Below are 24,869 nucleotides of genomic sequence, written 5' to 3'. Positions count from 1 at the left end.
TTAATATTTTTTTTCCAGTTACAAAGCAAGGGTTAACAGCCAAACAAAACTCATTATTTATGGCCCTAATTCTGTAGTTTACAGAAACACCCCATATGTGGTCGTAAACCGCTGTACGGGCACACGGCAGGGCGCAGAAGGAAAGGAATGCCATATGGTTTTTGGAAGGCAGATTTTGCTGGACTGGTTTTTTGACACCATGTCCCATTTGAAGCCCCCCTGATGCACCCCTAGAGTAGAAACTCCAAAAAAGTGACCCCATTTTAGAAACTACGGGATAGGGTGGCAGTTTTGTTGGTACTAGTTTAGGGTACATATGATTTTTGGTTGCTCTATATTACACTTTTTGTGCGGCAAGGTAACAAGAAATAGCTTTTTTGGCACAGTTTTTTTTTTTGTTATTTACAACATTCATCTGACAGGTTAGATCATGTGGTAATTTTATAGAGCAGGTTGTCACGGACGCGGCGATACCTAATATGTATACAATTTTTTTTATTTATGTAAGTTTTACACAATGATTTCATTTTTAAAACCAAAAAAATGTTTTAGTGTCTCCATAGTCTAAGAGCCATAGTTTTTTCAGTTTTTGGGCGATTATCTTAAGTAGGGTCTCATTTTTTTCGGGATGAGATGACGGTTTGATTGGCATCTATTTTGGGGTGCATATGACTTTTTGATTGCTTGCTATTACACGTTTTGTGACGTAAGATGACAAAAAATGGCTTTTTTTACACCGTTTTTTTATTTATTTTTTTACGGTGGTCATCTGAGGGGTTAGATCATGTGATATTTTTATAGAGCCGGGCGATACGGACGCGGCGATACCTAATATGTATACTTTTTTTTATTTATGTAAGTTTTACACAATGATTTCATTTTTGAAACAAAAAAAATGATGTTTTAGTGTCTCCATAGTCTAAGAGCCATAGTTTTTTCAGTTTTTGGGCGATTATCTTGGGTAGGGTATGATTTTTGCGGGATGAGATGACGGTTTGATTGTTACAATTTTGGCGTACATGCGACTTTTTTGATCACTTTTATTACCTTTTTTGGGAAGTAAGGTGGGCAAAATTTTAATTTCATCCTAGTTTTTTATTTTTTATTTTTATGGTGTTCACCGTTCGGGTAAAGTAACATGACCGTTTTATAGATCAGGTCGTTACGGACGCGGCGATACCAAACATGTGTAGGGAATTTTATTTTTTTCATTTTTTATCAGTGATAAATGTGTTTTTTGATTTTTACTTTTTTTTCACTTTTATTCACTTTTTTTTTGACCCAGACCCACTTGGTTCTTGAAGATCCAGTGGGTCTGATGTCTGTATAATACAGTACAGAACAATATATATTGTACTGCACTGTATTTTACTTACACTGAACAGATCTATGCCTTTCAGCACAGATCTGTTCAGCACCATGGACAGCAGGACGCCTGAGAGGCGTCCTGTTGCCATGGGAACCTTCCCCGTCTGCTCAGAACTTCGCAGACGGGGAAGGGTAAGGAGGGGATCTCTCGGGGGGCTGTCTGGGGGCTCTCTCCCTCCCCATCGGGGGGCTGCAAAGGCACAGCAGCCCCCCGATGGGAGAGGGAGGGAGCTCCCTGCGCTGTTAACTTTTTCCATACAGCGGTCCGTACGGACCGCTGTATGGAAAGGGTTAAACGGCTGACATCGCATCGCAGATGTCAGCCGTTTATACCAGGGTGCCAGCAATGTGCTGGCACCCTGGTATACCCACTGAACACCAATGAATTTTCAAGGGGAGGCGGGCGGGGGATCGCGATCCCACCTGCCGCACCGCCCGCCTCCCGCACCGCCCACACCGCCCGCAACCCTCCCCCTGCACCTCCCGCCACCATAAAAATCATTCGGGGGTGCAGGGGGGGGGGAATAAAACTTTTTTTAGGCATAAAAAGTTTCTGATCCCCGCGGTCAGGGACCGCGGGGACCAGAAACTGCAGAAATCGCAGCAAACCGCAGGTCTGAATTGACCTGCGGTTTGCCGCGATCGCCGACATGGGGGGGTCACGGGACCCCCCCGCGCATTTAGCCTAGGTGCCTGCTCAATGATTTGAGCAGGCACCGGGTTCCGATCACTGCCGGCCGGGCGGCAGTGATCGGAACAACACATGACGTACCGGTACGTCATGTGTCCTTAAGTACCAGGACATCATGACGTACCGGTACGTCATGTGTCCTTAAGAGGTTAAAGGCCACTTTACACTGCTGGATGGAGCATGCGATTGTCGGGAAGGAAGCATACTGGTATGGGGAGGAGCGATCACTAATGCCATCGCTTGTCCCCATACAGAATCATTGTTTGCCAGCAGTAGTGTTGATTGCAAATATTCTAATCACAAATTTTTATCGCGAATATCTGCACTTTGAGAATTTGCGAAGATGTAGAATATAGTGCTATATTCGTAATCGCGAATATTCTAGATTTTCTTTTCATCAGCAACCTCCCTTATTGCTTGTGGGCCAATGAAAAGGCTGAAATGTATTTGTCAGAGCTTAGCAACATCCCTAGCAACCAATAGCAAAGTTGCCTACCCCTTACTATATAAGAAACTCCCCAGCAGCCATTTTCTGCTGTTTTTTTGCAGTTCTGACAGAGAGAGAGCAGTGTCATTGATGTGCTCTGTGCTTTCATCTGGATCCTATTCCTTATCCAATTACATTAGATAGTTAGTTAGCTCATATATATAATACAGATAGTTAGTGGGAGATAGTCAGTGTAGGTTAGATAGTGATATAGTGTAGCTGGTTCCAGTGTAGGGTGTTAGGTAGTGTGATAGGAAATACTGTTTCTCTGCTGTCCATACATACATGCTACAGACATAGTGCTGTGATGTCACAACAATACTTAGTGCACAAATCAGTAATATCTACTCAGACCTGAAAAATGTAAAGTTGCTTGTATCGAGCAAACAATATGCGCATCATTAGTGCCGATTTGCGCAATTGCAAAAATAATGACTGGAGATCATGAATTCTAGAATTCGTGAATTTATTGCGAATGGTATGCAAAAAATTCGCGAAATATCGCAAAAACAAATATTACCTATGCCGCTCATCACTAGGCAGCAGCATTGTTTGTTAAGACAGCACAATGTGCTGTTGGCAAATAACTTAGGTGACTGCACCCACAATTTATCACTTAATGAACGTTTCGCTTGCTCATCGGCTGCACCTTTGAATTGGTGGCATCGGGTAATTGGTTTGTTAATCTGCCCAAATATTGGACAGTGTAAAGGGGCCATATGAAAGGATTTCACTACCAGGACTGTTGTGTTCCCACCAATCATGTTTAACTTTATCACTTTTTTACTACTGAACCTATAGAACGGTCAAGGACATGGGCTAAGCAATGTAGGTAGCTGCCTAGGGCACAGTGCAGGTAAAGCATGCCCTACAGAAGGGTTATTCCTGCATTTAATTTGCTTTGCATACATATAGACTCCCTCTGCTCAATTCAGTGGTTGGCCAAAATATGGCTAGATTATGTACTGCACTTCCCTAATGCAGTCTGTATGTGTGCTTCAGTGGCTGAAGTTTTCAGCTTTAGATTTTAGAAAAAGTAAAATCCTTTTTAATTAATTATATGCATGACAGCAATGAATAATAACTTATATTAAGTAAACCAATTAATCAATAAAAAATAAAATAAAGAAAAGATAACCCAAATATATTTCCATATTACAATACCTCTATCATTATAAAATATCAGATGATATCAGATGCCTATAGGGCATTTTGATGTGTTTAACCTTACTTGGCAATTGTAGCACTAAAGGGCCAGTAAAAACTAAATGGATTTTCCTTCAATAAAGCTCAGGTAATGTTGTATTGAGTGGAAGGTGCTCATGCATGCATTATATACTTTGTAATTTGTCCTACACAGAAGTGTTAAACAGCCATAAACCAAATTTGGTAGAGCCATAAACACAGCCTTCTAGTTTACAATGCCACATGCAACAAAGAAAGAGATGGGGTTTATGGACCGGAAAAGTGGACACACTATATTTTATGGAATCCCTTGAACATTGAATAAACTGACCCTCTGGGCTACTAAACAGCACTCCTATCAGAGCGAAATAATAGGGTTTATGTATTTCATTGTGTAGTGGGTATGCTATCAATTTTGCATTTTATAATCAGTTTTTCTAGTATTTAGTTTTAATGGTTAGAAAGGTACACAGTATATTCCTGATGAATCTTCCAAAATGAAGACAATAAGCAGACGTAATAGTAGCCTTTTTGCTGCCAGAGGAAAAAAAGTGAATTGACCCTCACCACTACTGAATTCAATATGGAGAAAATACTCATATGGAATTTAGCAAGTTCCAACCATGACTCATTGAGTGGCTATTTCATGATACGTATTTGCTTTATTTTGTTATATTTTGTTGTTGACTGCAATAAGCAACTTAATATCTTGTCTACCACTGAAAAATATGTACTCGTATCCCTCTAAACAATGTACAGATGAAGCAGACGGCCATGTAACAATATGTTATATGCTGTGTATTGCCTGTAGGGGTCTAACTACTTAGAGATTTGTACAACTGTGTTATTGCAACTCGTTGGTTGTAGTTCATGAAGCAGCCACATGTGTAATGGCAGCCAAGATATGCACATAATAAAATGTCTGCTACTAACTACAGTGTGTGAGCATCTGGAGCAGGACCAACTAATAGAAGAGGCCATGTCCATATTTTGGTCTGCAAATGCCGGATCAACAAGATACAGATACCTTCTCTGGCCATTCCGCATTTTACTAACTCCTATTAATAGGACAGGCTTTCTTTTGTCCGGAGAAGTCACAAGAATAGGACATGTTCTATAATTTGTGGAATAGGATCCACTTAAAATATGAATTTGTATATGGCCTTATTGAAATGAATGGGTCAGTGTGCTAGCTGCAAAAAATGTGGATAGCACATGGATGAAAAATATGTGCATAAGGCCTAATGGTCAATAAAATCTATCAGAACCAATTGGGTTCCATTGAAAGCAGTTTCATATTGTAGCTGTAATGGCTCAGTTGTGAATGAAAGACTTGACTCTGGTTTGAAAATGGCATTTTTTTATATTCCATATGTAATATTAATAAATATATATATATATATATATATATATATATATATATAGTGACACAGTGAGAGGTTTGAGACAAATAGTAGTGTAGAAGCAGCACTGTGCGGTCTCAGGATAATGCGTCTATGTCAATGCAGCAGCCTAACCGTAGGCCCTTGATCCATCAGGCCAAATCGTATACGTGTAGAAAAGAAGATGGCTTCGGCAGCATTCCGCAATATCAAAAATACTTTAATCGTACCTCCAGACACAGATGGCAACGAACGTTTCGACTGTGTAACAGTCTTTGTCAAGCCTAATGACACAAAATCTGATAGGTATATATATACCCCCCTCATATAAAATACACACCCCGTTACATCATTAGTGCAGATCACTACACAATAGGATACACATGTTCATACTTTAACTCACAGCTAACGACATGTCCAACGAACTCGTGTAGTTCTCCTCGGCGTTCCCTTATCTGTAATGCGCAGTCGCGTCTCAACCCATCTAAAACCCGAAAGTATCATACGTCGCCATGGCGCCCGGAGGCGCACGTGTCTCTAGCCAATGAGCTGCCAGAGGGCCTCACTGACGTCACAGACTGCGCGTCAACCTCGTAACACTCACCCAAGAGCGCACATCCGTGCGTCGATGGCGTGGGTCACATGAGGTACGCAGCCAGTAACAACATCGCGCAGGTACCGGCGCCATGACAACGAAGACGCCACGATCCACGCTGCTTACTGTGGAGTAAATATGTGCTATCCGTATCCAAAATGAACTGGTTTGTGCAACATATAGACAACACAGATAATAGCCCGATTACAGAGGGACATCAAGCCGGACTGTACATATTCATGATCATAACAGGTATAGGGCAAAAACATATCATAGCAAGTACAGATAGCAATACAAACAGTGTATCCCATGTATACTTCACATATGGATCATCATCATAGCACTTTGACATATAAATTTGGGGACCAATCCCCCGGTGGATGCGCTACATATAGGTTAAAATCATAATGTCCCTATACTAAGAGGACAAAACAATGACACACATCAATCGATGGATGAGACATTGAACTCTAGATTCAAACCAAAGGGTTGAAGGGACCTAAGGGTATGGATCCATTTAAGTTCCTTTTTCCTCAGGATTCCCTTCCTGTCCCCACCCCTTCTCAAATATCCCACGCTATCAATAGCCCGAAATCTCAATTGATTGATAGAATGTTTGCAATCAATGAAGTGTTTGGCAACCGGTTTGTCGAGTGCACCTGTTCTTATTGTACTTTTATGTTTATTAATTCTTTCCCTCAATTCCATCGTAGTCTCACCCACATAGATCAAGCTACATGGGCACTGTATCATGTAAACCACATCTGTGGACTTACATGTATAGTGACCCTTGATTTTAAACCGTTTACCACTATAGGGATGTGTAAAACCGTCGCCTTTCATGATGCCACCACAGTTGCAACAGGAAAGGCAAGGGAAATTACCATTCCTCATTGGTGCTAGTCTTTTCTGTCTTTCGATGTCCTTACCCCCTATATCCGCTTTCACCAATCTATCCCGTAGGTTGGGGCTCCGTTTGTATGCCATCATTGGGGGAACTGAAAATTCAGTGACTGTAGGCAATCCTTTCTGCAGGATCTGCCATTCCTGACGTAGGATGGTGGCTATATTGCCGCTATCACTCCCAAAGATGGATACAAATGGAATTCGGGGGGTCTCATGTTTCTGTGGTTTCTTTACCAAAGTGGAACAACGTTCCATAGATGTAATCCTATGCTTGGTACGGTTAATCAATTTGGTGGGATAACCTCTCTTACTAAACTTATCGCACATCTCATCAACTCTGAATTCAAAGAGGGTGTCATCTGATACGATGCGACGTACTCTAAGTAATTGACTCCACGGAAGGGAGCTTACCATATTCTGAGGGTGACTACTGTCATACATTAACAAGGTGTTCTTGTCTGTAGGTTTTTGGAAGAGATCAGTACAGATCCTTCCATTGAGCACCTGAACTCGGACGTCAAGGAACTGCAGCTCACGGGCAGAATGCATCACGGTGAACTGCAGGTCCCGGACCCCAGAGTTCAGGTGCGCATGGAACTCATCCAACTCAGGCACAGTCCCCGTCCAAATCAAGAAAATGTCGTCGATGTAGCGCCACCAGCACAGGACTCTCTCAAAAAATGTGGAGTGATACACCAGCCGATCCTCCACCTCCGCCATGAAGATGTTTGCGTAGGTGGGGGCCACATTGGACCCCATCGCCACACCCCGCTTTTGCTGGTAGAAGGTGTCCCCGAAGAGAAAATAATTCCTCCTCAGGACCACCTCCAGGAGGGCGAGGATCAGCCGGCGCGCCCCAGGAGAGAGCCCTGTGCCGGCCAGGGCCACATCGACGACATTTAGACCATAAGAGTGATCAATGGATGTATACAGGGATACAACATCAAAACTCACAAGCAAAAACTCCGCCGGCAAATCAAAGCAAATACAGTATACAAAGACAAGACCACACAACATATTGCACGACATAAGTTGGAAGTGGAACACGTCAAGAGAGATAAGTGGCATAGAGACTTAGATGATTACCAGTCTGGCAAAATATACAACTGGCAGTCATCTCAGCCACAAAGGTTTAATAGGCGTAGACGGGGTAAACGCTTTGATCAAGGCAGATTTGGCTTCAGCACTGGGGAATCTGATTCCGCTGACGAATCAGGTGCGTCTAATTTTTTAGGCCCAAGCAGAAAAAGAGGGGAGGGCGATATAGAAGGGGTGGTAGGAAACACCACCGATCCAACAAGAACCCTTCCCCCAATATCGATAGAGGCCCCCACCCATATCCAGGGGAGAGTAACGAGACGCGGACAGCGGAAATGATGAACCTGGTCGTGAACATCTCTTCCTTCCAGCTTGACAAAGCACAAATTAGTGTGCTAAGCCGTGGCCTAACATTCTGCCCTACAACATCAAGGGACTGGTTCGAGTTTGAGCTCGACTTACAAAAGTTCTTTAGACGCTTGAGACTGAAGGCTTTTTTTTCAGTTAGAAATATTGATGTACCTATTAGTCAACTTGATGTTTCCACTGATACCTTAATGTGCAAAAACTTCGATTTACGCAATAAAAGTCACTTTACTCCACCGCAAAACAACCATGTGATTGAAACCTACATCAGCTTTGTCAGGAAACGGATCGAGCAATTGAGGGTGGAGGGAACCCACCAGTTCAAACACAACCTATCTCAAGATGAGAGGCGGGCTGTTCTTGAACTGGAACACAACAAGCAATTGACGATCAAGCCAGCTGACAAGGGGGGCGCCGTGGTCGTGATGGACACCTGTAAATATATTGATGAGATCAAAAGACAGGTAGGAGATATTAATGTCTATGAGATGTTGGGCAAGGATCCGAGGTGGGACATAGCAGATATCATAGGGGTGTTATTGGATGAGGCTCTTAGTCAAGGAGTCATTGACGATGAACTAAACAGCTTTCTGCGGGTGAGCCATCCGATCACCCCTGTGATATATGTATTACCAAAGATCCACAAGAGTCTTGTGGATCCCCCTGGCCGACCTATAGTGTCGGGCAGGGGTTCCATCTTTAATCCTGTATCCATCTTTTTGGACAAAGTGTTGCGGATCCACGCGACCACGGCTCCCTCCTATATCAGTGATACTGGCCATTTCTTGACAAAGCTGAATTCACTTGATTTGCCGGCGGAGTTTTTGCTTGTGAGTTTTGATGTTGTATCCCTGTATACATCCATTGATCACTCTTATGGTCTAAATGTCGTCGATGTGGCCCTGGCCGGCACAGGGCTCTCTCCTGGGGCGCGCCGGCTGATCCTCGCCCTCCTGGAGGTGGTCCTGAGGAGGAATTATTTTCTCTTCGGGGACACCTTCTACCAGCAAAAGCGGGGTGTGGCGATGGGGTCCAATGTGGCCCCCACCTACGCAAACATCTTCATGGCGGAGGTGGAGGATCGGCTGGTGTATCACTCCACATTTTTTGAGAGAGTCCTGTGCTGGTGGCGCTACATCGACGACATTTTCTTGATTTGGACGGGGACTGTGCCTGAGTTGGATGAGTTCCATGCGCACCTGAACTCTGGGGTCCGGGACCTGCAGTTCACCGTGATGCATTCTGCCCGTGAGCTGCAGTTCCTTGACGTCCGAGTTCAGGTGCTCAATGGAAGGATCTGTACTGATCTCTTCCAAAAACCTACAGACAAGAACACCTTGTTAATGTATGACAGTAGTCACCCTCAGAATATGGTAAGCTCCCTTCCGTGGAGTCAATTACTTAGAGTACGTCGCATCGTATCAGATGACACCCTCTTTGAATTCAGAGTTGATGAGATGTGCGATAAGTTTAGTAAGAGAGGTTATCCCACCAAATTGATTAACCGTACCAAGCATAGGATTACATCTATGGAACGTTGTTCCACTTTGGTAAAGAAACCACAGAAACATGAGACCCCCCGAATTCCATTTGTATCCATCTTTGGGAGTGATAGCGGCAATATAGCCACCATCCTACGTCAGGAATGGCAGATCCTGCAGAAAGGATTGCCTACAGTCACTGAATTTTCAGTTCCCCCAATGATGGCATACAAACGGAGCCCCAACCTACGGGATAGATTGGTGAAAGCGGATATAGGGGGTAAGGACATCGAAAGACAGAAAAGACTAGCACCAATGAGGAATGGTAATTTCCCTTGCCTTTCCTGTTGCAACTGTGGTGGCATCATGAAAGGCGACGGTTTTACACATCCCTATAGTGGTAAACGGTTTAAAATCAAGGGTCACTATACATGTAAGTCCACAGATGTGGTTTACATGATACAGTGCCCATGTAGCTTGATCTATGTGGGTGAGACTACGATGGAATTGAGGGAAAGAATTAATAAACATAAAAGTACAATAAGAACAGGTGCACTCGACAAACCGGTTGCCAAACACTTCATTGATTGCAAACATTCTATCAATCAATTGAGATTTCGGGCTATTGATAGCGTGGGATATTTGAGAAGGGGTGGGGACAGGAAGGGAATCCTGAGGAAAAAGGAACTTAAATGGATCCATACCCTTAGGTCCCTTCAACCCTTTGGTTTGAATCTAGAGTTCAATGTCTCATCCATCGATTGATGTGTGTCATTGTTTTGTCCTCTTAGTATAGGGACATTATGATTTTAACCTATATGTAGCGCATCCACCGGGGGATTGGTCCCCAAATTTATATGTCAAAGTGCTATGATGATGATCCATATGTGAAGTATACATGGGATACACTGTTTGTATTGCTATCTGTACTTGCTATGATATGTTTTTGCCCTATACCTGTTATGATCATGAATATGTACAGTCCGGCTTGATGTCCCTCTGTAATCGGGCTATTATCTGTGTTGTCTATATGTTGCACAAACCAGTTCATTTTGGATACGGATAGCACATATTTACTCCACAGTAAGCAGCGTGGATCGTGGCGTCTTCGTTGTCATGGCGCCGGTACCTGCGCGATGTTGTTACTGGCTGCGTACCTCATGTGACCCACGCCATCGACGCACGGATGTGCGCTCTTGGGTGAGTGTTACGAGGTTGACGCGCAGTCTGTGACGTCAGTGAGGCCCTCTGGCAGCTCATTGGCTAGAGACACGTGCGCCTCCGGGCGCCATGGCGACGTATGATACTTTCGGGTTTTAGATGGGTTGAGACGCGACTGCGCATTACAGATAAGGGAACGCCGAGGAGAACTACACGAGTTCGTTGGACATGTCGTTAGCTGTGAGTTAAAGTATGAACATGTGTATCCTATTGTGTAGTGATCTGCACTAATGATGTAACGGGGTGTGTATTTTATATGAGGGGGGTATATATATACCTATCAGATTTTGTGTCATTAGGCTTGACAAAGACTGTTACACAGTCGAAACGTTCGTTGCCATCTGTGTCTGGAGGTACGATTAAAGTATTTTTGATATTGCGGAATGCTGCCGAAGCCATCTTCTTTTCTACAGTGAGAGGTTTGGTCTGGGAAAACAGGTATTTTCTTCCCAGCATGTGCTGCTGGGCTGATTTACAGCCAAGTGAGGTCAAATACCAAACCGGATTTTTAATGCCAGTCCGGGTTTTGGCAGCACCTGGCTGTCCTTAAATAGGCAGCTGTGCTCAGAAGCCAGGTCTCTGTGTTGGGATCTGGGAGCCTTGTGTCTGGATGATAGTTTTTTTTTACCCGTTTGGCGAAAAAACAGGTTGGTGCTGCTATCGGCAAGGACTCTTTGAGGCAGAATTGCCGCATGGTGTAAATTACCCCCAACACCGCAAGGTGACTTTTTGTTTGATTATGACTGTTTGTTTTGTCACTTACCTAAAGTGTGAATAAAACACTGAACTGTTTGATCCAAAGAACTTGTTGTTACCTCTATACTACGCCCGCTAATCCTGTCTATCAGAGCGAGTCCCCACAATAAATATATATATATATATATACAGTCAGGTCCATAAAAATTGGGACATCGACACAACATTTTTGGCTCTATACACCACCACAATGTATTTGAAATGAAACGAACAAGATGTGCTTTAACTGCAGACTGTCAGCTTTAATTTGAGGGTATTTACATCCAAATCAGGTGAACGGTGCAGTAATTACAACAGTTTGCATATGTGCCTCCCACTTGTTAAGGGACCAAAAGTAATGGGACAGAATAATAATCATAAATCAAACTTTCACTTTTTAATACTTGGTTGCAAATCCTTTGCAGTCAATTACAGCCTGAAGTCTGGAACGCATAGACATCACCAGACGCTGGGTTTCATCCCTGATGATGCTCTGCCAGGCCACTACTGCAACTGTCTTCAGTTCCTGCTTGTTCTTGGGGCATTTTTCCTTCAGTTTTGTCTTCAGCAAGTGAAATGCATGCTCAATCGGATTCAGGTCAGGTGATTGACTTGGCCATTGCATAACATTCTACTTCTTTCCCTTAAAAAACTCTTTAGTTGCTTTTGCAGTATGCTTTGGGTCATTGTCCATCTGCACTGTGAAGCGCCATCCAATGAGTTCTGAAGCATTTGGCTGAATATGAGCAGATAATATTGCCCGAAACACTTCAGAATTCATCCTGCTGCTTTTGTCAGCAGTCACATCATCAATAAATGCGAGAGAACCAGTTCCATTGACAGCCATACATGCCCACGCCATGACATTACCACCACCATGCTTCTCTGAGGAGGTGGTATGCTTAGGATCATGAGCAGTTCCTTTCCTTCTCCATACTCTTCTCTTCCCATCACTCTGGTACAAGTAGATCTTGGCCTCATCTATCTATAGGATGTTGTTCCAGAACTGTGAAGGCTTTTTTAGATGTCGTTTTGGCAAATTCTAATCTGGCCTTCCTGTTTTTGAGGCTCACCAATGGTTTACATCTTGTGGTGAACCCTCTGTATTCACTCTGGTGAAGTCTTCTCTTGATTGTTGACTTTGACACACATACACCTACCTCCTGGAGAGTGTTCTTGATCTGGCCAACTGTTGTGAAGGGTGTTTTCTTCACCAGGGAAAGAATTCTTCGCTCATCCACCACAGTTGTTTTCCGTTGACTTCTGGGTCTTTTGGTGTTGCTGAGCTCACCGGTGCGTTCCTTCTTTTTAAGAATGTTCCAAACAGTTGTTTTGACCACGCCTAATGTTTTTGCTATCTCTCTGATGGTTTGTTATGTTTTTTTTAGCCTACTGATGGCTTGCTTTACTGATAGTGACAGCTCTTTGGATCTCATCTTGAGAGTTGACAGCAACAGATTCTAAATGCAAATATCACACTTGAAGTAAACTCTGGACCTTTTATCTGCTCATTGTAATTGGGATAATGAGGAAATAACACACACCTGGCCATGGAACAGCTGAGAAGCCAATTGTCCCATTACTTTTGGTTCCTTAACAAGTGGGAGGCACATATGCAAACTGTTGTAATTCCTACACCGTTCACCTGATTTGGATGTAAATGCCCTCAAATTAAAGCTGACAGTCTGAAGTTAAAGCACATCTTGTTCGTTTCATTTCAAATCCATTGTGGTGGTGTATAAAGCCAAAAATGTTAGAATTGTGTCGGTGTCCCAATATTTATGGACCTGACTGTATATGGATAGTTACATTTTGATTTAATTTACTTTATAATTTAAATGTACCTTTTTTTATATTTTATAGCCAGAGGAGAAGCAGAAGGCATCTACAGGATTTGAACAGCTCCAATCTGCTATGGAGGTTTTGGGATTCATGGTAAATGAGCAAAAAGCCATTTGGCATGTTCTAGCCAGCATCTATCACCTTGGAGCAGCAGGTGCATGTAAAGGTAAGGCAAAACTCTTACCAGTACAATGCCTGCAAGCAATGGTAGTGAATAGACTGACATGCTCTAATGTTGAAGGAGTTTAGGCACCCAAGTATTTTCTAGCTATGCCTCTGTCCTACCAGATAATGTCATTCCACTGTCTCCGACATCATCATGTGCCATTTTAATAAAGTTGTTGTTGCATTACTGATTTTCTTTTGCATTAACATGATTTTGCTTTGGACTTCTACATTCCGTTTGGTCTTGTTAGAGATTATTTCATACAAAGAGGACCTCATGTATCAGAGGAAGAATGGATGTGTTACCAAAGCAACTAATCTAGCTGGTTCAGCGTTTCATTCCAGGTTTCATTTATTGCAGTAGGAAAAAATGAAACATGAGCTGCAGCAAGACCATTTCTCTCTAAGAGTTTTGATACATGAGGCCCAAAGTGCAGTTATTGAATCATGTTTAGCAGCAGAAAGACCTGAACTGTCCATATTTCATTCCATGCTCTATGTGTTTTTCTGTGTAACAGTACTTGTAAAAAGATTTGTATTTTAGGTTCATTTTAACACATTGAATAGATTTTTGACTCCCTAATTGGTTACTGATTTCTAACAACATGCTTTATTTGTTTTATGTTATGTAAATTGCAATGTTTGGTTGTGCTGTAGTGTTGGCTTTAGAAATTTATATATTCTGACACTTCCTGGGTTTCCCACTGGTCTCTACTTCATGGAGCATCTCAACACAACTAACCATGTTTCAAGGAACAGTGGGCACTACCTTGATTGGTAAACATTTTAATGTGCAAGTCTGTTTTTATTAATGAGGTTTCCTCACTAGTACAGAATTCATGTAAGCCATTAAGGGGTTTGGATGTCCAAAAGGAGATTACCACACTCTGGACTCCATGAATAGCAAAATCAATGAGTAACTAATAAGAAGCATTTCTTGCTCTGGGAGGCATGGCCCATCCATGTATCATATATTTAGCCATTCATTTAAATGACCAGTATGTAATAGTACACTGTATGCATGACTAAGCTTTCCCTTGTGATAGCAGCTGATTGCCTGGTTTTCAGATAGTGGGGCTCATTGATTACCAGGCTGGCCTAAACATAAATGGGGTTTATAACTCAACCCCTTTATATAGCACTATATAACTACCTCACTGTTTAGCTGGATCTTAAAGGGTTCTCTTGTTTCTAAATAATGATGATCTATCCTCAGGACATACCATCAATATCAGATTAGTAGTGGTCTGACACCCAGGACCCTCACAAGCAGCTGTGTTTAACAGCCATTAGTACCTGAAACAACACTGTGGATGGAGCCAGTGGGGGTGCCAGGTGTCAGAAACACATCAGTCTGATACTGATGACTTATCATGAGTAAAAATAAGCAAATTTCATTGCATGTCTGATTCTTCAAATTTTTCAAAAAGTTGCTCTTACTCTCCTTCCTCCCTTTTAAGCTATTTAATGCAATGACAGCAATAGCAAGCAATGAGTGACACTGACATACAGTATATATCAATGGGTAAACACATGGTTGACGGTGTTAACAAATGGTTAATAAACAGACTGTGCTGTTGCATGTGTTATGCTTTTTCCTATTAAAAACCTTCCAAAAATTGTCACTTATCAGTAGTAGATGGTGTTTAAACACAGTGTTATGAGAAAAAAAAACTGTGGCTTGTTCCTTAACAGGGGCAGATCACTACCCCTGTTTACACACACGCATGCTATCTGTCATGCCCCACTCTGACGATGTGCGGAGGACGGCCAGGATAGCAGCACGAGTTTAGTGTTTGTTTTGGAGCTGTGCTGGATCCGCCTCTCATCAAGTGCACTGGGTGAAGTCATTAGTTTAAATAGTACACCAGCCCACTGCTCTGAGCGGATTATACTAATCATTGTGGTCTTGGAAGCTAGGAAGGAAGGTTGGCTGTCTGTTCCAGCTCAGGAAGATAAGTGTTATTTCAAGTTTGGTTGTTTTGTGTCATCTATCCCATCCAGGTTCTGTGCGAGCAGGCTGCTCCTATTTCCCCACTTTACCATCTCAGGGAATTCAGGGTTTTTTCAGCCCAGGCATGGGGACACCTCATACCTACCTTAAAGGTCTGTAGGTGGGCTGAGCAGTGCAGGGAAAGAGGTCAGGGATTAGCTAGGAGGTGACCCTTCCCCTGTCTCTCGCCCAGAGCCTGGTTGGTGCGTTATCTGTTATACTGAGTGCATGCCCACCGTGACACTATCGTTATAAGAAACAGTGGCTTGTTCTGCACAAGCATCCAAAAATTATGCTTTAATGGAGGCAGAATGCCCGCCGGTATTTTTACACACAAGTGTTGTCAGAAGAAAGAGTGGCTTGTTCAGAACTTAAACATGCCTTGAAAAATTCTCCCTTTTTATTTGGGAGCAGCAGCAATACAATGTAGATGTGGAAAGGTAAGGTATGTAGGGGTAATAGTGGATGAAATACTAGCGCTAGCAGTAGCAGTGCAGCATAGAAGAGACAATGCAGTAAGTGTGGCAGCTATGTTGGGGTAGTAGTCATAGTAGTGGGGTCTGTGCAGTAGTAGTAGTGAGTGTACTAAAAGTGACAGTAGGTGATTAGCAGCGGGCAGTGGTGGCAGCAGCAGCACCCATATGGTACGGAGCACGATGGTCGGCTGGCAGACAGAGACAGTGGTGTGATGGGGCTGGACATAAATAGCTACTGTCAGCAATGACAGATCTGTTTATCAGCCTCAGCCAGAGGTTTTGCACATCCCCACTGATCCATTCCTTATTGATTTTTGACAAAAATGATGTTTTGTACAGAAAGAGTAAAATGGACCAGTTTCGACCACTGTTCCAGTTTGCCTTCCGAAGTCCATGGGGTCAGGGAACATGGTATGCACCAGAGAAAGGTCACAGTCCAGGTAGGATTAAATCTGGTTGTTCAGGCAGCATTTCTTCATTTGCTGATTTGCATAAGCAGCAGGTGTCTGCTCACAAAAACCTGTGAAAAACTGAGTATCCTGATAATACAGCAATTTGTCCTCATTTTTGGCAACAAGAAAACTTTCAGCCATTTTGTGTTGATAGCGAGGGTCTAAAAGCATGGTTATCCTGTAATCCTCAGATTGCTTGGATTAGTAAGGACACACCTTTCAGTATGGAAGCAAGCAAGCATACAGGTTGTCATACTCACCAGTGTGCCCAAGACCCAGTTCTTTCCAGCTCTGCCCTCTACTGTGATAATTGGTCATCATGGCCAGTGTTGTCATCATCATCATCATCAGCAACCTACTGCTCCTCCTCAACCGACTCCTCCTTCTTCTTTTCCAGTAGTAGCTCTTTATCCTCCTCCACCACCTCCTCCTACTCCTTGGGACTATGTCTGTGTGGGTCCCCAACAGTTACACAGTGGCCAAGAAGATTCGCAAGCTGTTCATATTTCACTGTTCTTTGTTGCACTTGCATGAGCATCTGCTCTAAAATAAATATGAGGGGCATGACATTGTTGATGCAGAAGTTGACCCTACTGACAAATCTTGTGGCCTCTTCAAAGGGTCTGAGTATTTAACATGTACAGTATCATTCACCGCTTTACGCTGCTCGTAGAGATGCTCCATCCATGTATGGTGGAATTCCAGTGAGCTGAAATGTCACGGATCAAGCGGTGCAATTCCAGACTATTCTGTCACTGGAAGTCACTGCTACATGAGAATGGCTGGAATGTGAGGTAAGTTTCCTGGACATGGCTAGCACCCTCTGCAAGCCATTGTACTTTTTCAAAAATTGCTGTACCACAAAATTTAGCACAGGCACAATGTAGGGAGTGTTTTTTCCCCCTAAAATTAAGTGTAGCAACGATGTTTCTGCCATTGTCACTGACCACGTTGCCCAGTTGGAGTTTGTGGGGAGACAACCAGCATGATGTTTGCTGATTAATGCACTTTAACAAGTGAACAGCTGTGTGGCTATTCTCACCCAAGCTGATGAGCTTTAGCACAGCATGACAAAGCTTCACTTTCAAATATGATAGGAGGGGGGTAGGAGTGGAAGCAATGCTTCACACTACTTCTGTTGGGGATGGAAAGATGTCCATTGCAGAGGATGTGGAGGAGATAGATAGGTGCCTGGTGTGGAAGTCAGACTGACACACACAAGGAGGTTTCAAAAGGACCTGGCCTCGGTGCTGCTTTGCCGCTGCCATGAAAACATTGACCCAGTGGGTCATGAAAGACATGTACTGTCCCAACTTGTAACAGGTGCTCCGAGCGGTCCATGTTTTATGCCATTTGAAAGTACAGGGATGGTTTTTTTAAAAAATTTATGGAGGCTAGGTATCTTCCAGCGAGTCTGAGTGCACTTTTTCGGCTCCCTAACAGCAGCAGAATCCACTAAGTGGTATTGCAGCTTCTGCACCATCAGCAACTTAGCCAGGTGGGAGTAAAGCTTGTACACCATTAGATTACTGGGCATGTGGAGTTGTTTGCTGGCCACACATCCCATTATCGATGACTGACGAAGGAGCAGAGGGAGAAAAGGAGTAGTCTGAGTGGGAGAAGTAGTAATTGATGATGACGATAAAAAGGACACTGTACTGCATGTAAATGTGACCTAGCTAAAGCAAAGGATACTGGGAGAAGGATAACACTCCTGATCCGCTAGCTGGTGGACAGTTCCATTCCAGGATCTGGAGATGCAGCTTCATTTGCTGCAGTAGACCTGTGGTGCCTATGTTTGTGTTTGAACACCCACAGATAATTTTAATCCTGCAGATCTTACACACGGCAATGTTTTCTGGCAGTATGTAGAAAAATTGCTAGATGGAAGATACTCATACGCATCAAAGATAGTGGCAGCCAAGCTTGGCTTAGGTTTGGCATGTTTTGAGTCTGCACCCACAGTATCAGCAACATCACCAGTTCCCAAGCTGACTATAATAGAACCAGATCTGGCCCTTGCAGTTTCTTGGGAGGTTCTGGACATACATTGCCTCTGCTCTTTATTGATGCCTCCACCCTCCTCCTCTGATGTTACCTCCCCCTTATCACCCTGATCTTGCTCCAGGTCCTGTCCAACACATAATCATTGTCATCTTCACCCTCCATGACACATTTACCAAACTGTAACATGTCCTCATGGGCTCCTTGGCACCACTCCCCATTCCCTGCTCTGCATTTGCCCCAAGTGCCACTGCCCCCACCAGCACCACGGTAGCTACAGGTGCCACTACTTCCAGCATCATTAACAATACAGCTATACATGGGGTCCCCCGTGTTCGCTGGATCTTCTCCTCATGGCAGTCCAAACGTTTACTGTTGTTCACACAACTTATCATCAATAAGGAAATTCTCTTAAGTATCTTCCATTACATATGGGATTTAGTTTCCTCTTAGGCAAAAAAAAAGAAGGCTCCTCACGAGGAGGGGGCAGTGAAGACAGAGATCATGCAAGTGAACAGCTTTTTCCAGGGCCGCAAGGAGGAAGAACAGAAGGAATAACCTCTGGCTCCAAGGCATGGTGTCAGACTCAGTGGTCATATAAGAGGAGGAGTGAACCATGCAGTCCACAATCCCATCCTCTTTGTCCTCAATAATAATGTGGCACAAGGGAGAACTGTGGCCTACTACTGTTACTAGTACTGGCAAGATGGCTGGTGCTGCTACAACTGTTTCACTACTACATTATGACTCTCAGATGAAGAGGCATGAGTCTTTGGTTTTCCACTTTTACGTTTATCAAACATTTTATTATGAGGCCTATAAATGACTTCCAGACCAGGTCATTTGCCCCCTCCCTGACCAAGCCTAATTTTGCGAATCTGACATGTTCATATAATAAAAATTGTTGTGGCAGCATTTACAGAAACAAATGTCCAATTAGTGGTGGTGCCAGCTGTGGTGGGTACCAGCCTGTAGAACCCCCGTTAATCCAAAATGTAAAATGAAGTGCTGCGGTTTCATTTAACATTGCAAATCTGACACGTGTAATTTATTGTGGTAATAACTTTGGAAGGGTTTTACTTATCCAAGCCATTCTAAGAATGTTTTTTTTCAGGACAGATTGTATGTCATGTTAATTATAAATTTGAGTCAATATGTTTTACCTTTATTCATAAAAATAAAATCCAAACTTTACAGAAAATTTGGAAAAATTTATTATTTTTAAAATTTTAAACTCTCTGCTTTCAAGACAGATAGTGATACCTCATGAAATAGTTATTAATTAACATTCACCAATTTTAGAACCATCAACCCTACACAAGAACCCGCATTGGCACCATTCCACCTCAGAAACATTAGGCTCACTCCCAGCCACATTCTGAACTGACTCCGAGGAGCCAGGATGCCCTAGACTCAGAGTCACCCCTTGGGCCTACAATCTGTGAGGAGCCGCGTACTAAAGTAACAACACACGCTTGCTCCGTGACTCGGCGCATTATTTCCAGAGTTGTTCCACCCTGCAGAAGATCCCCCGGGCGGCATCAGAAGACCATTAATAAAGCCGTTAAGAGCCTTCAACATCCAGACCAAGTTATCATCTTGGGCCTACCTCACGCAAGAGATTGCGGCCTAAGCAACACGCAGAGACCCACCTTTCAAGCAGCTGGAACAGCTCCAAATCCACTCTGGTCTAGTTATACCTCTGGACCCACAGCGACTGTCTCCAGTGTGCCCGGGCCAAAGTTAATATTGGCCCTTCACATCTTCACATAAGTGACTCCTTACCTGATCTGATAAGTAAGAAGACTAACTCAGGAACCACTCCAGCCACACTTCAGGAAATCCAGACCCCCTCTGTATATCTTTCTGCTGGACATTCACCCTCCACCCCCCCTTCCCCCCTCAAGCCCTCATCTAGCTCTCATCTAGCCATTCTCCTAAAGTCACCCCTACAGCATTCATATAGCCGATGCCTACATTTTTGAGGACCCCAAGCAATTAGAGTCCGCCTGAATCCTATTTTTAAAGGACCAACATCCCAATTTCTGAGCCACACCTTCTGTCTATCCACTACCTTGGAGTGTCTTGGAATATGAAGATACTATAACAAGGAGGACTCATTCAGCATAGAACAACCTCACATATATTCAGCCTCTCCTTTCCCCCACCCCTTCTGCTCCCCCCCAAACGTCTATCTTTCTAGATATAAGGGGAATTACTCTATCCTAAACCCCTCCTGTAAAGTCAGGAAAGACCATGCATTAATACTAGAGATGTCGCGAACATCAAATTTTTCGTTCTCGAACGGCGAACGCGAATTTCCGCAAATGTTCGCAAACGGGCGAACTGGGCGAACCGCCATAGACTTCAATAGACAGGCAAATTTTAAAATCCACAGGGACTCTTTCTGGCCACAATAGTGATGGAAAAGTTTTTTCAAGGGGACTAACACCTGGACTGTGGCATGCCGGAGGGGGATCCATGGCAAAACTCCCATGGAAAATTATGTAGTTGACGCAGAGTGTGGTAAGTTAAATTCGCAATGCGATTAATATAACCTGTATATATCGCATTGCGATTACAACTTAGATCTGAGTTCCTAATGGTTGTATTCCTAGAATATAACGAAGATTGAGAATATAGTGCTATATTCGTCAATTCTAGCAATACAACCATTAGGAACTCAGATCTAAGTTGTAATTGCAATGCGATTAATACAGGTTATATTAATCGCATTGCGATTACAAATTAGATCTGAGTTCCTAATGGTTGTATTGCTAGAATATAACGAAGATTGAGAATATAGTGCTATATTTGTCAATTCTAGCAATTCTAGCAATACAACATAAAGTAACACAGTACTGTGTGTTAAGTAGTACTATTCTTATCAGTTTAATCCCTGTTACGTTCACTAGTATTATTATTATTATAAGGTGTGTTAACTTTAAGTAGTACTATTCCTATCAGTTTAATCCCTGTTACGTCCCCTATCAGGGGACGTGTATATGGAATCGATTTTAGGAACCGGGAGATGGAAAAAGATGCTTGGTCGGTCCTCCTACTTCAAATTTGGGGTACTGAGCGTGCAATCTAATGTGCCACCAGATATGAGTGGTGTGTTAAGTAGTACTATTCTTATCAGTTTAATCCCTGTTACGTCCCCTATCAGGTGACGTGTATATGGAATCGATTTTAGGAACCGGGAGATGGAAAAAGGTGCTTGGTCGGTCCTCCTACTTCAAATTTAGGGCACTGCGCGTGCAATCTAATGTGCCACCAGATATGAGTGGTGTGTTAAGTAGTACTATTCTTATCAGTTTAATCCCTATTACGTCCCCTATCAGGGGACGTGTATGTGGAATCGATTTTAGGAACCGGGAGATGGAAAAAGATGCTTGGTCGGTCCTCCTACTTCAAATTTGGGGCACTGCGCGTGCAATCTAATGTGCCACCAGATATGAGTGGTGTGTTAAGTAGTACTATTCTTATCAGTTTAATCCCTGTTAGGTCCCCTTTCAGGGGACGTGTATGTGGAATCGATTTTAGGAACCGGGAGATGGAAAAAGATGCTTGGTCGGACCTCCTACTTCAAATTTGGGGCACTGCGCGTGCAATCTAATGTGCCACCAGATATGAGTTGCACTGAAGTGACACTATGGACTTGCAGCTGGGTCTTAAACACACAAACACGTGCGTGCAACTGACTGCTATTTATTCACAGTCAAAATTGTTGTTTTTCTTTAAATGGAATCGAATGTGACACCAGATATGAGTTGCGCTGGTGACACTGTGCACTTGCAGGGCATGAAACACACGCGCGTGCCGGCAACTGACTGCTATTATATTACAGTCAAAAAAGTTTATTTTTTTTTTAAATGCAAGCTACTGTGACACCAGTTATGAGTAGTGGCACTGGGCAAGTGGGCACAGTATACGCTGTGAGCCTGACACACACGCTGGCAGGCAGGCAACTGCAATTAGATTACACAGGAAAAAAAAGCAGACTGATGTTCTAGCCCTAAAAAGGGCTTTTTGGGGTGCTGTCCTTACAGCAGACAACAGATGAGTCTTTCAGGACTGTAGTGGACACTGAATACACTGGCCTAGCTATCGATTACCCTATTAAATCAGCAGCAGCTACACTGTCCCTCCTCTCACTAAGAATGCAGCTTCCGAATGAATCTAAAATGGATGCTGTCCAGGAGGTGGGAGGGTCTGGGAGGGAGGGTCTGCTGCTGATTGGCTGGAATGTGTCTGCTGACTGTGAGGTACAGGGTCATTAGGAACCCAGCTCTAAGTTGAATTCGCAATGCGATTAATATAACCTGTATTAATCGCATTGTGATTACAACTTAGATCTGAGTTCCTAATGGTTGACGAATATGACGAATATAACGAATATAGCACTATATTCTCAATCTTCGTTATATTCTAGCAATACAACAACCATTAGGAATCCAGCTCTAAGTTGAATTCGCAATGCGATTAATATAACCTGTATTAATCGCATTGCGATTACAACTTAGTCAAATTTGTGACACTGCAGCTTCCGAATGAATCTAAAATGGATGCTGTCCAGGAGGTGGGAGGGTCTGGGAGGGAGGGTATGATGCTAATTGGCTGGAATGTGTCTGCTGACTGTGAGGTACAGGGTAAAAGTTTACACAATGATGAAAAATAGGGGGCGGACCGAACATCGCATATGTTCGCCCGCCGCGGCGAACGCGAACAAGCGATGTTCGCCGGGAACTATTCGCCGGCGAATAGTTCGGGACATCTCTAATTAATACCTACTACATGTAAAGGGAGTGGTCACAATTATCAAACGGACCAGGTCTAGCAGCACATATGGTGAAAATTGGGAAACAGACTTCCAGAGACCCCACAAAGATCTCCTCCCTGTCTCAGTCGGATCTTGACAGTTACATAATGAAGAAAACCCAAAATAATCTAGGGGCTCAATCCCTAACTCCTAAAAGCTCTGCTCCACATCCTGTACCCTTGTCTCAAAAAAGGGACAGTGAAGAAGAAAGCTCAACTGATACTCCCTCTGACCTCCCTATCTCCAGGTACTTCATTTCACAAGCCCTGACTAAAGCTCTAAATCCAGTCCTTGAGGAATTATCCAAAATCAAAAAAGAGATGCGGCAAATGGGACACAGAGTGGGAGCACTCGAGTCCTCACAATCCGCCATAATAGTGTACACCAAACAGAACACAGATACTCTGGAGATATATCAGCAACACATCAACCACTTATACGATTAAATTGAGGACCAGGACAATACCAGAAGAAACAATATTCGTATACGGGGAGTACCAGAATCTTTCGCTCCACATGCAGTACCACATACAGTCTCCGAAATCTGCCAATCATTATTGGGCGAAGACTACTCTGAACCCATCATCATTGAAAGAGCACATAGGGCTTTAAGGCCCAAACCTAGACCCAACGAACCGCCAAGAGACATAATATGCAAACTCCCAAATTTTGCCCAGAATTAGCAAGTGATGAAAAAGGCAAGAGAACGCACACAAATAACTTATGAAGGCTCGCCTATTCTTCTGTTCCAAGACCTGGCTCCTGTCACATTAAACAAGAGGTGCATTCTAAAACCACTGACAGACACCTTAAGGCACAGAAAAATTGTCTTCCGTTGGCTGTTCCCATTTGGAATACTAATCACTTAGAAGGAAAATAAAAACATCGTCAAATCCCCAAGGGATCTTTCAGACCTCTATGAAGGTTTAGAAATTGAAGACGTGGACATTCCTCACTGGTCTGTGACAAATGACGTCTGCATTCCCCCAAAGATCACTCCATCGACCCCTTGGGAAACAGTTATCTCAAACAAAGCCCAAAGATCCTAGAAGAAACAAGGGAAATTAACCCCAAGACAGATCATCTCAGAAGAGGACTAAGGCCTAAGCACCCCCCCTTACCAATTTATCTTCAGACAGCTCGAGAGTGATGGGCCCGTCACTTCTCAGCTGAGACAGGCCCTAGTGGCCTGCTTGGGTCTCCCTGGCCCAGTTTCTCGACCCTTTACCAGCCTTACTAGCTGGAGTTATTTCACCATCTGGTCGAGAGCCTGGGAGCACCTCTTTACAGTCCATGGTGTGGATTTGGCCATCAAAGCTGACTCTGTAGTGGAAATATTAAGTTTACCTCTGTTAGTTATGCCTAACTTTATTATCACCCCCTTTAACTTTTCATGGTTCATGTATCTATGTACCAGCAGCTGTCTAAACTTGAGACATGCTGCCCACTTTTGACCCTGTTCAAAAGTTTTGACCTTATGTGGTCATCAGTGGCAGAACTAGAAACGACTGGGCCCCACAGCAAATTTTTGAATGGGGCCCCCTTTCCCCAGTAATTTCTTCGCAACCCTTTCCTTTCATGTCTGCTAGTAAAGATCGCTCTCTCAGAACAGGCCCGGCAGCTGCTCCATCCATTTCCTACGCTGTATAAACTGTCACTG

At 43.4% G+C, this 24,869-nt stretch overlaps 1 protein-coding gene across 2 annotated transcripts in view; it reads left to right on the top strand.

Moving 5' to 3' along the window:
- MYO18B (myosin XVIIIB) overlaps positions 1-24,869 on the top strand; it is an 884,719-nt gene that overhangs the window by 146,869 nt on the left and 712,981 nt on the right. For both annotated transcript variants that reach the window (XM_040416566.1, XM_040416565.1), the window contains one exon: positions 13,319-13,463. In XM_040416566.1, the coding sequence (XP_040272500.1) occupies positions 13,319-13,463 (145 nt within the window). The remainder of the gene's footprint in view (positions 1-13,318; positions 13,464-24,869) is intronic.

Source organism: Bufo bufo, chromosome 2, assembly GCF_905171765.1.
Source record: "Bufo bufo chromosome 2, aBufBuf1.1, whole genome shotgun sequence".
NCBI classification, from domain to species: domain Eukaryota; kingdom Metazoa; phylum Chordata; class Amphibia; order Anura; family Bufonidae; genus Bufo; species Bufo bufo.
This window is presented reverse-complemented; position numbering and strand designations above follow the sequence as displayed.